Here is a 12,976-nt window from a genome sequence, read left to right as displayed (position 1 = left end):
CAAAGTCAGTGCTGTCCAGAGCATTTCATATGCAGCAGCTGTCAAAGGGGTTTAGGGTTTGAATGGTGGTGGATAGACCTTCATTGCTGACTGCAGCATATGTTTTTCACCAGCAGGACCCTGACATGTTAAAGGTTAAGAAGGTGGACTTTGAGGCCTTTATAGCTATGGTGATTAATAGCATTGCCAAGGTGGAGAGAAGGTCCAGGAAGATAGATATTGTGGATTCGGCAATATTTCTCGGCAGAGCAGCCCTAGAGCCTGAGAAGGGTGATATCGAGATTTGAAAGAAGGAAGAAGTGGGAGTTTTGTTTTGTTTTTGTCAATGTACTATTTTATTTGGGTGGGTATGGATTTTCTTTTTACCTTGTTTTGGTTTTTCAACCGTCCACTTGGTGGCAGCAATACTTATTTGTGGGTTGTAGTCCGCGGTAAAACCATCAGAAGAAGAAGAAGCAGCAGAAGAAAGGCAGTGTTAGCTACACTACTTGCAAGCACGTAAAATAAGAATACAATATAATTTTGGAAAAGCTTGAATACAGAGATGAGTAAAAGGAAAGCGCCACAGGAATCCCCAAACGAGGGAATAACAGACTTTCTTACCGGTAAGCCAAGAGACTTGAAGGCTAGCTAGCTAACGACAGCTGGCTAGCACATAATAGATAGTTTAGCTAGCTAGCTATCTTCATTTGCAACCAAACATCGCAACTTAATATTGATAGCTTTTTACTAGCTAGCAATGAAACACGAATGTAAACGTGCTAGTTGTATGGTAGCTAGATTTAGCTATTAGTTCAATCTTTAAAATCTAACCCCGTCGTGTGTGTGTGTGTGTGTGTGTGTGTGTGTGTGTGTGTGATGATGATGATGATGATGATGGAGGCTGTGTCAAACTCGTCACACATTTAAAAAATCTACTTTACACAGCCTGTCATTCGTGAGGTAGAATGTGAGCATTTGTGATGCTCATGGTTAATAGCCTGTTAATCTCTCCAATGAGTTTGTTTCTTCCATATGAGAAGCCTGTGAGTGAGTGTGCTTTTGTATCTGTTTCTTTCTCCCAGAATTGGCCAACTATGAGAGGAATGTCAACAGAGCTATACACAAGTACAATGCCTACAGGTATGAGATGGGAGTAGTGTAGTGAGGGATGTGAGTGTCCCATTACAACAGACATCTGTTTAAGTGGCTCATTCAGTCCTTGGTCATACGAACATATATTTTTTTATTATGCCCCGTTTACTCCCTCATTTACTGTAAATAACTGTATGTGTTGTGCCACTGTTCTTCAGGAAAGCAGCTTCAGTGATCTCCAAGTACCCCCAGAAGATCAAAAATGGGGATGAGGCCAAGAAACTGGTGAGGACATAAGTGATGAGAGAGAAAGATGTCACAGACAGTACAGTGCTGTTATAGCGGTGGTTGACTGTAGTTGATTGACTTGAAAGCTCATCTGATGACAGCCAATGCTCACCAGTGACTTACTATAACAATATTATCATTATACTTTCTATTGTGTTCATCTATTTTAAATAGGATGGCGTTGGAAAAGAGATTGCTAAGAAGATAGATGAGTTTTTACAAACAGGAACACTTAAGAAGTTAGAAAAGGTAAGTGTTTGAGGGAGGACATGTGAAACTTAAACTCTGCAGCCTGTCACTTCTTTGTCCCCTGTGACCACAATACAAAATGCACAAATAACCTTTTTAAAGATGATGATTATATTATTAATTTCACTCAGTTTGATGCAGGCTAATGGATTGTGTTTATCTTCCCAGATTCGTAATGATGACACCAGCTCCTCCATCAATTTCCTTACCAGAGTCACTGGTATTGGGTATGTCTTCTGCATGGTTTGTTAAACCCAATCCCTGACCCTAGCCCCTGGGTGGCAAACCCTTCTTGTGGAGAGCTACCATTCTGCATGATTTTGTTCCAGCCCTTATTTAAGACACCTGAGCAGTTAACTCTTTCTTTCTCCTCTGCTAGTCCTGCTGCTGCCAGAAAGTTCTTTGACGAGGGAGTGAAGACTCTGGAAGGTTTGCTCAGCTTTTTAAAGCTTTTTTTTTTTTTTTTACATTTAGAAGAAGATACCAGAGTAGCCTGTAGTGCATATGGTGAAGGGTTGAGCATATGTAGAAATGCCATACAATTTCAAAAGTAACTTCAATTGTTATTAGACTACATTAACACTGTTGTGCTTTTAGATCTGAAGAAAATTGAACACAAGCTCAATCATCATCAGCAGATTGGACTCAAGTAAGTATGAATTTCCTATGTCAGTGTCTGTCTGCATGCACCAATGTAAGTGTTTTGCTGATGTTGTATGTGCATCATTGGTTGGTGACTGAAGTTTCCTTTGCATGCTTGGTGGCCCTGCCCTGTGCCCGCTGTAGGTACTTTGAGGAGTTTGAGAAGAGGATTCCACGATCTGAGATGACGAAGATGGAGGTGAGTGAAATGACTATTGTGAGAGAGAGAATTCGGATGGATTTTTAAAAAAGTGGTTAGAATGGCATGTATTTAATCTCACCTCTGTCTTATGCTTCTTGTGTGTTTGTCCAGACTCTCATTCTGCAGGAGCTGGAGTTGGTGGATACTGAGTACATTGGGACAATCTGTGGAAGCTACAGGAGAGGTGAGTCCACCATGTACTCTGTGGTTTTTACTATTACTAACTGTGTGTAGTGTTTATATTTGCAATTGTCATGTTGTATCAAGGAAGTGATTGCACTGGGAAGACAGATTTTTATGCATGTGATTATTTTTTTAGGTAATTTCTTCATTGTTTAACTGTTCCTGCATTCCCTCCTGCAGGTGCTGAATCCAGTGGGGATATTGATATCTTACTAACCCACCCAAACTACACCTCTGTGGATGAGAAACAGGTATCCACCAAACTCCACAATGCCAACTGCTACTTTGGCACTGTATTGAATTAATATATATTACGCAGGGGAGGACTATCAACCTCAGTGAATTTCATAAAAACAGTGAAACATTTAAAAATGTATCCATTTTAGGTAAAACTACAAAATATATTAAGGTCACCAAATAATTGATTAAACGCACTGTTTTGCAGTAGCTTCAACAGCACTCTGTAGGGTAGAACCATGGTGTTTAGACGGAGGACAGCTAGCTTCCGCCCTCCTCTGGGTACATTGACTTCAGTACAAAATCTAGGATGCTCATGGATCTCACCCTCTTCCATAGACTTACACAGTAATTATGACAACTTCTGGAGGACATCCTCCAACCTATTAGAGCTCTTGCAGCATGAACTGACGTGTTGTCCACCCAATCAAAGGATCAGAGAATGAATCTAGTACTGAAAGCATAAGCTACAGTTTGCTAGCACTGTAGTGCATAAAATGTGGTGAGTAGTTGATTCAAAAGTTTTGGCAGATGCCAGGAGAATGCAGAGTTTGGTAGAGGAGGAATAATGGTCTGGGGCTGTTTTTCATGGTTCGTTCTAGGCCCCTTAGTTCCAGTGAAGGGAAATCTTAACATTACAGCATACAATGACATTCTAGACGATTCTGTGCTTCCAACTTTGTGGCAACAGTTTGGGAAGGGCCTTTCCTGTTTCGGCATGACAATGCCCCCGTGCACAAAGTGCGGTCCATACAGAAATGGTTTGTTGAGATCGGTGTGGAAGAACTTGACTGGCCGACACAGACCCCTGACCGTAACCCCATCTAACACCTTTGGGATGAATTGGAATGCCGACTGCGTGCCAGGCCTAATCGCCCGACCTCACTAATGCTCTTGTTGCTGAATGGCAGCAAGTTCCCGCAGCAATGTTCCAACAGCATTGCATTCAACAGAAGATGACTCTTATGACGTGCATATACTCATAACATAATTCTTTGCTCTTCCTCTTCCAGCCCAAACTTCTCCATGCCGTGGTGGAGCATTTTGAATCCATTGGGTTCATTACAGACACACTGTCCAAAGGAGACACCAAATACATGGTGAGGACATTTTGTGGCTAGCAAGCTGCAAGAAATGTTGCTTAATCTGTCTAGTAACTAAGATGTTTTATGTTGTCATTGGTGATGTATTTTGTGCAGAGAGGGTCTGTACTTTACTAAATCGGAAAGAACTATTCAAGCAGATGGATTGGTTATTTATGTGGTTGTTGCTCTCTCTAGGAGGTCTGTCAGCAGAATTAGTTTCATCAGTCAGAAAGTTTATCTATTCAGTCTTTATTTAGCTATAAAAGTGTCCTACCCCTCTACCACATCGTCATTAATATGTTTCTAGGGAGTCTGCCAGCTGCAGCAGAAGGATGAAGACGAGGAGGAATATCTTCACAGACGCATTGATATCAGGTGGGTAGCTAGTTACCCTCCACATACACACCTAATCACATGGTTATTATGACTCTGTTGCCTGGAGGATGGTCAGATAGAGCACTTTCAACAACATTTGATTATCTTTTCCTTCACCTTGCTATAACAGAAATACAATTTCCCTTATCTCACTGCAGGTTAATTCCTAAGGACCAGTATTACTGTGGTGTGCTGTATTTCACTGGCAGTGACATCTTCAATAAGAACATGAGAACTCACTCTCTGGAGAAAGGCTTCACCCTCAACGAGTATACCATCCGTCCAGTGGGGGTCACTGGTGAGTCACGCTGAAATATCAGCCGTCCACAATCAACCCCATGCCCCTATTCCTAGACCAGGGTGTCAAACATACGGGCCCACGAGCCGATTAAATGTGACTCACGTTTTTAGTTTAAAAAAATGTAATCTAGATATAATCAAAATCATTTTGGGGGGGAAATATATACACATTTGACGGCGAGGAAATCTTTAAAAACAATTGTGCGGCCCTATGGACCTCGGTGAAATGCATAAATATCTAATTTCCGTAAGTATTCACATCCCTGAGTCAATACATGTTAGAAGCATCTTTGGCAGCGATTACAGCTGTGAGTCTTTCTGGGTAAGTCTTCATGAACTTTACACACCTGGATTGAACAATGTTTGCACATTATTCTTTTTTTAAATTCTTAAAGCTCTGTCAAGTTGGTTGTTCATTGCTAGATAGCCATTTTCAAGTCTTGCCAAATATTTTCAAGACAATACATTTGTTTAATTTTTTTATTGGCAACTTTAACTAGGCCACTCGGGAACATTCAATGTCATCTTGGTAAGCAACTCCAGTATATACAGTATTTTGCCTTGTGTTTTAGGTTATTCCCTGCTGAAAGGTGAATTTGTCTCCCAGTGTCTGTTGGAAATGATGAAAAGCATACCAATAACATGATGCAATCACCACCATGCTTGAAAATATGAAGTGGTGTATGCCGTAATGTTCGATTTGCTCCAAACATAACTATGTTCCGAGTACAAAGCGTTAATTTCTTAGACACATCTTTTGCAGTTTATTAGTGTTACTGTAGACTTTTTTGTGTGTGTGTCTTTCTGCAAACAGGATGCATGTTTTGGAATATTTGTATTATGTACAGGCCCCCTTCTTTTCACTCTGTCATTTAGGTTAGTGTTGTGGAGTGACTACTATGTTGTTGAACCATCCTCAGTTTTTTCCTATCACAGCCATTTAACTCTTAACTGTTTTAAAATCACCATTGGCGTCATGGTGAAATCCCTGAGCAGTTTCCTTCCTCTCCTGCAACTTAATAAGGAAGGGCGCCAGTATCTTTGTAGTGACTGGGTGTATTGATACACCATCCAAGGTGTCATTTATAACTTCACCATGCTCAAAGGGATATATTCAATGTGTTTTTTATTTTTACCCATCTACCAATAGGTGCCCTTCTTTGCCAGGCATTGTAAACCTCCTGGTCTTTGCGGTTGAATCAGTGTTTGAAATGTACTGCTCGACTGAGTGACCTTCCAGATATTTGTATGTGTGGGGTACAGAGATGAGGTAGTCATTCAAAAAATCATGTTAAACACGATTGCACGCGGCGTGTAATAATGACTTAAGCACATTTTTACTCCTGAACTTATTTAGGCTTGCCATAACAAAGGGGTTGAATACTTATTGACCCAAGACATTTCAGATTTTCATTTTTATTTCATTAGTAAAATTTCCTAAAAACGTAATTCCACTTTGACATTATGGGGTATTGTGTGTAGGCCAGTGAATACTTTCGGAAGGCATGTAATAAATCCTTCAGATCAAAGTGTCTGGAGGTTGATTTAAAAATATATTTATTTATTAGGCACCTGTATCTTATTTACTGAAATTCAGCAATGTATCCATCTCACCGTCACAGTTTGGTTATAGCCAACTGTGTAAAGTAAGTTTAAACAGCAAGGTTAGTTCATGTCTGTGTTTCTGTGGTTGTAGGTATGGCCGGGGAACCTCTGATGGTGGACAGTGAGAAGGATATCTTTGACTACATCCAATGGAAGTACAGAGAACCTAAAGAACGCAGCGAGTGAAAGGGATGAAAGACACTTTTTATCCCCACATGATTTAACTGCCAACAAGGCTGAGAATTGTGTATGTTTGTGTTTATCTATGTGTCTTAGGGTTTCTTTTGATTTTGGTGTGTTTTCCCAGGAGGGAAAATAGCACAACCTTGTTGGTCTTTTTAAAAAGTTGTTCTGAGGTTTCTCTTACAGATTGACAGAACATGTATAGTTAAAATATACTTGCAAACACTCTAACTATTGTGATATGCGTGATCTGTTTGTTTTTTTGACGACATCACCAGAGATTTCTACCCTCTGACAATGCCAAGACAGAATTATTTGTTTACATTGCTGTCACTCAGCAGAATCATCCAAATATATTTTTATTGTGCTAAAATAATTTGTGTATCGAACAGCAATGCAGTCTGTTACTGCATTGTCACTATCTTGTTTGGCTAGCTAGGCAACAATGTTACCTTGACTGCAGAAACAGACTGGCTACCAGATCTTTTAGTATGCCTGACTAGTCACTGCTGTAGCATCTTTGTACATTGTTGTTTCCTTCACTCACTGTCAAGTTTTATATGTATTATGTCTGGGAGGCATGTAATCATGAGATGAAGTTACTTCCAAAATGAAGATACTTGGAGTGATTAATGGATATTATGTTACATATAGTTCTGTCTTTTTTAGAACCAGCTGTACCCATGAGCAGTTGGAGTCCATTTTCTCTCTAGATTTTTTTAAAATTAATTTTTATGGGTGGAAATGTAACACTGTAATTGAGCTCTATCCGCATGATTTCTAGGGAATAAATGGTGCACATAAACATGTCGAGATGGCCTGTAACTACCCTTATGAATGAAATCCCCCCAAAAAAAACCGGAAGATTTTCGAGAAAGGTGAATTGATACTGCTGGCTAACAGCAAACTATTTATTTTGTGTTTTTATGAGTATTACAAAAAAACAAGTATTCTATGTATCTTTGACTGTGTACTGCTAAGCATTAGCAGAAGCCTAATAGTACTGTCTTTGCTAAATGTTGTTTACAATTACACAGCGGTTGCCACGGAAACCAACGACGTTTGAACCGCAAAGCATGATGGGCTGAAATAAAATGCAGCAAGAAATGCCAGCAAAAGCTGCGAGAGATTGACCAATAACTACACCGTGTGCATAACGGTTAGCCAATAGGAGATATGTGCGATCGTGTCTTCTGTCAGTTACACACCCACATTACTTTTTTGTCCACCACTTAGCGGGAGTTGTAGCTGTTAAATCAAGCGTCCATATAGAAGAGACAACCGGCGTTGGAAAATAAGGTAAAAACATTTTGTTAGGCCATAATGAGCTCTCCTTAATTTTTTTAATTAGTGTAGGTGGTCTAAGAGTAATTTGCGATCTGAGTTGATAAGTACAGTTGAACCCGCTAACGTTAGCTATTTGTGTCTGAGTGGCACACAACAGGCGTCATTAATAATCTTCTACAAGCTAATGTTAGTCTACTAACGGCAGCTAGCTAGTTCATGTTAGATTGATCAAGTTACATTACATTTAAGTCATTTAGCAGACGCTCTTATCCAGAGCGACTTACAAATTGGTGCATTCACCTTATGACATCCAGTGGAACAGCCACTTTACAATAGTGCATCTAAATCTTTTAAGGGGGGGGGGGGGTGAGAAGGATTACTTTATCCTATCCTAGGTATTCCTTAAAGAGGTGGGGTTTCAGGTGTCTCCGGAAGGTGGTGATTGACTCCGCTGTCATTACGACCTATCATAATATCATTCATGACTTGTTTGCAAGGTGGCACCCATGGAGATCCTATTAAATTACTAGAGGGGCAATATGAACCCAAAAAGTTCCAGAATGTGGTGAAAAATGGCAGCCATATTGGTCAGGAAGAAATCAAAACCAGTCTAATTGGAATGAATGGCAGAGGCATAATCCTCCTGCTTTTACTTATGCAGGAACATAAAAGTAAAGCATGCGATCTAAATTGTGTAATAAAATGTGTCAACCTAAAATATTGTAAGTTAATAGAAAATCATGCAGGTTTTATATCTACACTTGTGTGTATCTATATCAACAGACCATAAATGGATACATTCATTTTCTTAGAAAGGTGTGTTTATTATGATACAACATCAGTACTTGTTGCATTATTTTACAACTTGTCCAATGCTGCTTTCACATGCTAGTTGGATCTCGGGAACTCGAAAATGTCCGAACTTGCTAACTGCATGTACATACCTTAAGGGAAGAATTCGGCAGTACCTGTATGGTTAGTGAGAAAGTCCATATTGCAAATGTACGGTCCCTTACTAGCAACTCCCTGACCAAAATGGCTGACTTTTAGCCCATCATAAGACATGGGGTTAAAGCCCATTTCTAGTATTGTAATTCCTAATTTTATGATAGCACCAGTCTTACGAATTTAAATGAAACACTTTGCAAGCTGCAAACAGCAATGTTAAGTTATTATGCTAGTTTTAACTTGACTAATTTGGGAAAATGGTGAGTTATGGTTTTTGTTTTGTTCAAAATAACAAAAATGTTGCTTGACAACTTGAATAGATTGGAGAAGATGAGAATTCTAGCTACACATAAGTAGTGGTGAGGTGGAGTCCATGTCCGGATGCGATTTCACCATTAATTTTCTGTATTCAGGGTTCACTCAAACATCGGTTTATGATTGAGAGTAACAGCTGATTTTTAGATTGTATATAGATTTGCTCTCCTTAATTAAATACACAACAGACCAAAAGTATGTGGACACCTGCTTGTCTATCATCTTATTCCAAAATCATGGGCATTAATATGGAGTTGGTCCCCTTTTGCTGCTTTAACAGCCTCCACTCCTCTGGGAAGGCTTTCCACTAGATGTTGGAACATTGCTGCGGGGACTTGCTTCCATTCACATTCAGGCACGAGCGTTAGAAAGGTCTGGCACTGATGTTGGGCGATTTAGGCCTGGCTCGCAGTCGGCGTCCTAATTCATCCCAAAGGTGTTTGATGGGGTTGGACCACGCTTTGTGATCAGGGACATTGACATGCTGAAACAGGAAAGGGCCTTCCTCAAACTGTTGCCACAAAATTGGATACGCAGAATCGTTTAGAATGTAATTGTATGCTGTAGCAATAAGATTTCTCTTCACTGGAATTAAGGGGCCTAGCCCGAACCATGAAAAAGCCCTAGAACATTACTGCTCCTCCACCAAACTTTACAGTAGGCTCTATGCATTGGGACAGGTTGGGTTCTCCTTTGCATGTGCCAAACCCAGATAGTGAAACGTGATTAATCACTCCAGAGAACGCGTTTCCACCAACCCTAGCTGACGCTTGGCATTGCGCGTGGTGATCTTAGGTTTGTGTGTGGCTGCTCGGCCATGGAAACCCATTTCATGAAGCCCCCGAGGAACTGTTATTTTGCTGATGTTGCTTCCAGAGGCAAGTTTGAACTCGGTAGTGAGTGTTGCAACCGAGGACAAACTATGTTTATAGTGTGTGTGTCATCTGATTTATTCGTTTTAGACTCTGAATTGTTTAATCAAACTTTTTCCCACCAGCTCCTGATTAGCCTACTGCTCACATGTGCACTGCGCCTGCGCTCGTTTTCCCTGGCTAAACTAGCTGGCTTGCTGAACTATGCTAGTTTTCATCCTCATTGTCAAACTTCATAAATACTGCACCCTCAACTTCATTTGGTAGTTATACAATCATGTAAATAAGAAATTACCTGGAAAGAAACTTTACAATTATGTATTGTTTTGTTGAATAGTCATGAGATAAATGTCGTAAGACAACAGTAGCGAAAGTTATCATTGCTTTGCCGACACAGCCAGATGTGTAGTCTTGTAACCTTATTTCAATTTACTATTGTATTTGTTGATTAAATCTGACATTTTATTAATGAATAATCCAGAAAATATATAAACTATACAGATCACATTTCCTACAATGAATGGCTAAATGAATTTCGGACACTAAGGGTCCGGAGCTCCCCTTCCTCCTCATATTAGAAGTGTATCCATAGAAACTACACAGAGCGCGGTTGCCATGCTATGTGCCAGTCATTATTTAACTGGTATTTGCACAGCAGTAAGCCACAGTTGGTTAGCCAGAATGGATTCCGACCCTACGCTTGCTTAGAGCTGTGCTAGGTTTGGACAGGCTGCATGTTTAGATTAAGACACTGCGGAGCTGGCTCAAAACATGGCTCGGAAAACGTACCTCAATCCAGGGATGCGAAATGCGTTGTACTCCGATTTGTCTAATTCACTGTTACACCGAGAATTTTGAATGAATACTACTCTAGCAGTCGTTTTGTCTTCTGTGTAACAGTTGGGATGATGGGACAATTCGGAGTACACCTCATTTCTCACCCCATGGTTGAGGTATGTTTTCCAAGCCATATCCTGCACCTGCTCTGCGGTGTCTTGCTGGCCCCGGTAAGGAAGCGTAGGGTTCGGAATCTATTCTGGCTACTGCTTGGTGTGTTAAGCTCTGATCTGAAGATGTTAGCTCGTGGATGATGAGTCTTAATATGCCAAGGTCTTTCTGGAAGTGTTTAGTGAATAGAGTTTAAAATGCTGGGTGAGCCCAGGTTGAACCCTATCAGTCTGTCCTTGTTGGTTAATACCGTGATGTTTTTGGTTTCCTAGGGCAACCATGTCTGACAGAAAAGCAGTCATAAAAAATGCCGACATGTCAGAGGAGATGCAGCAGGATGCAGTGGAGTGCGCCACGCAGGCTCTGGAGAAGTACAACATCGAGAAAGACATTGCCGCATACATCAAGAAGGTACCCACCCGAGACTTACCTATTCGATAACTATCATGGTCTGTGGCTGAATGACTCTCTGCCTATTTCCCATACAGAGCAGTGTGACTCTTGCCAAAAGTTACTCTCTGTGGGAATCGATTAATTCTGTGACTATCCATATTTTATGATTGTCTAAAATATTGTTAGATGCTCAAACAATTGGTTGAATTGCATACATGGGGAAAGGGATGTTATCCCGAGGCTTTGGTATAACATTGAGTTCAAGTAGTCTGACCTTCATTCTAAATAATGTTAGCTACCTGATTTACTGGTTAACTATAAATCTAAGTAAAATTGTATGACATTTACTACAGTGGTGCAGGGTCACTGGATTGTAAAAAATGAACACTGCTGTCTTGTTGATCCATGTTAATCATGCATTCCTGTCTCTGCCCCTTCCAGGAGTTTGACAAGAAGTACAACCCCACCTGGCATTGCATTGTAGGGAGGAACTTTGGCAGCTACGTGACCCATGAGACCAAGCATTTCATCTACTTCTACTTGGGCCAGGTGGCCATCCTGCTCTTCAAGTCTGGCTGAGGAGCCAGCCGCCCCAGCCCCTTTAACATCAACTGACCATTAAATATTGACTGACTCGACAGAAAGGCTCTTTCATTCCTGGTCAACGGGAACTGCCTTTCTGTGCTGCTTTCTACCATTTTGTTCCTCTTTGTTTAAAGAAAATACCTGGCCATGTGAGAGAAATGAAACACTTGTATTTATGTTTTCTATTGCAGTAGATTGTCACTAATTTGATTTTAAATAAAAGCGATATCGTTTGGCTTTCTGGGTTTACCCATTGTAGTTTATTTTTGCTACTTGTGTTCACTTACTATGAAGCATCGAGGTCAATCACCCAAATGTATTGATTGACAGCACTGATTGTAACGGAACAGGTTTCTCCTGATAACCAGAAACTGTGTGGGACAAGGCTTTAAATATATTCTCATCCCACTTGAAAATGAATTACATTAGCCCAGGTAAATATTGGTCAATGAAGTTGATAATTGTCCAAATTCATACATTGCCACAACTTTAGCTGGCATGAGTAAATTATAGCTAGAACAGCAAACAGGACTTAAGGGAAGTGGTGAAAAGTACCCAGCTGGCATACTTGCGTAAAAGTAAAGATACCTTAAATGACTCCAGTCAAACAGTAAGAGAAAGTCCAAATGTACTTGGTTTAAAATATACTTAATGGTTTTTACTTGACACTCAAGTTCCTTATTAGGCAAACCAAACAGGCGCCAGATCAGAAGCAGTTGGGATGACCAGGGATATTAAGTGAATTTGTCAATGGAACACATTTTCCAACACCCAAAAGTACATGGAGTAAATGTAGGCAAAAATGTAAAGTGCAGACACCCCAAAAAATACCTCAGACCACTGCTTGTGGGTAGGCAATGCAGCCAAGTGACTGTACATGTTTTCCAGAGTAAAGTGACATTTATTTGAAGAAAAACCTGGTCCAGGGATCATAAGTCTATGGTCTGGCCCATGCTAAAAATGACCACCCTTGCTGTATGCCGAGCATTTTCATGCAACTGTTCCTAACATTATATCACTAGTCTAGCACAACCTACCAAACTGTTCCATCAAATACAAGCCGAATGGCTTAAAGTCAGTGAGGAGACACATTCTGTAAGTGTAGGGGGTGGATGTGAGCCAATAGGAAACTGATTTGTTGATACAATAGCAGCAACCAAACACCTGATGTGTCCTGAATGCCTTTGACAGCCCAGCCTGCAATA

General features: G+C 40.4%; 2 protein-coding genes across 2 annotated transcripts; both read left to right on the top strand.

Moving 5' to 3' along the window:
• The first annotated feature begins 418 nt into the window (after positions 1 to 418).
• Positions 419 to 7,233, top strand: polb (polymerase (DNA directed), beta). The gene is made up of 14 exons (XM_035785928.2): positions 419 to 605; positions 1,065 to 1,122; positions 1,293 to 1,359; positions 1,537 to 1,611; positions 1,780 to 1,838; positions 1,991 to 2,040; positions 2,209 to 2,260; positions 2,398 to 2,452; positions 2,567 to 2,639; positions 2,819 to 2,889; positions 3,889 to 3,975; positions 4,268 to 4,335; positions 4,494 to 4,633; positions 6,332 to 7,233. The coding sequence occupies exons 1-14, from the start codon at positions 545 to 547 to the stop codon at positions 6,424 to 6,426; spliced, it is 1,011 nt and encodes a 336-aa protein (XP_035641821.1). The 5' UTR covers positions 419 to 544; the 3' UTR covers positions 6,427 to 7,233.
• Positions 7,234 to 7,556: 323 nt separating this feature from the next.
• LOC118393342 (dynein light chain 1, cytoplasmic) lies at positions 7,557 to 12,008 on the top strand. Its single transcript, XM_035785931.2, has 3 exons — positions 7,557 to 7,722; positions 11,066 to 11,204; positions 11,628 to 12,008. Exons 2-3 carry the CDS (start codon positions 11,073 to 11,075, stop codon positions 11,763 to 11,765), a joined length of 270 nt encoding a protein of 89 aa, XP_035641824.1. The 5' UTR covers positions 7,557 to 7,722; positions 11,066 to 11,072; the 3' UTR covers positions 11,766 to 12,008.
• The last annotated feature ends 968 nt before the right edge of the window (positions 12,009 to 12,976 follow it).

Source organism: Oncorhynchus keta, chromosome 14 (genome assembly GCF_023373465.1).
Source record: "Oncorhynchus keta strain PuntledgeMale-10-30-2019 chromosome 14, Oket_V2, whole genome shotgun sequence".
In the NCBI taxonomy this organism is placed as follows: domain Eukaryota; kingdom Metazoa; phylum Chordata; class Actinopteri; order Salmoniformes; family Salmonidae; genus Oncorhynchus; species Oncorhynchus keta.
The sequence above is the reverse complement of the archived record's forward strand: the minus strand, read 5'-3'. Positions and strand labels throughout refer to the sequence as shown.

Bases quoted from the DNA above. Each gene is read 5' to 3' on its own strand.
- polb (XM_035785928.2), top strand. From the start codon at position 545: ATGAGTAAAAGGAAAGCGCCACAGGAATCCCCAAACGAGGGAATAACA. The intron at 1,123-1,292 runs GTATGAGATGGG...ACTGTTCTTCAG, and splicing joins CACAAGTACAATGCCTACAG to GAAAGCAGCTTCAGTGATCT. The intron at 4,336-4,493 runs GTGGGTAGCTAG...ATCTCACTGCAG, and splicing joins CACAGACGCATTGATATCAG to GTTAATTCCTAAGGACCAGT.
- LOC118393342 (XM_035785931.2), top strand. From the start codon at position 11,073: ATGTCTGACAGAAAAGCAGTCATAAAAAATGCCGACATGTCAGAGGAG. The intron at 11,205-11,627 runs GTACCCACCCGA...TGCCCCTTCCAG, and splicing joins TTGCCGCATACATCAAGAAG to GAGTTTGACAAGAAGTACAA.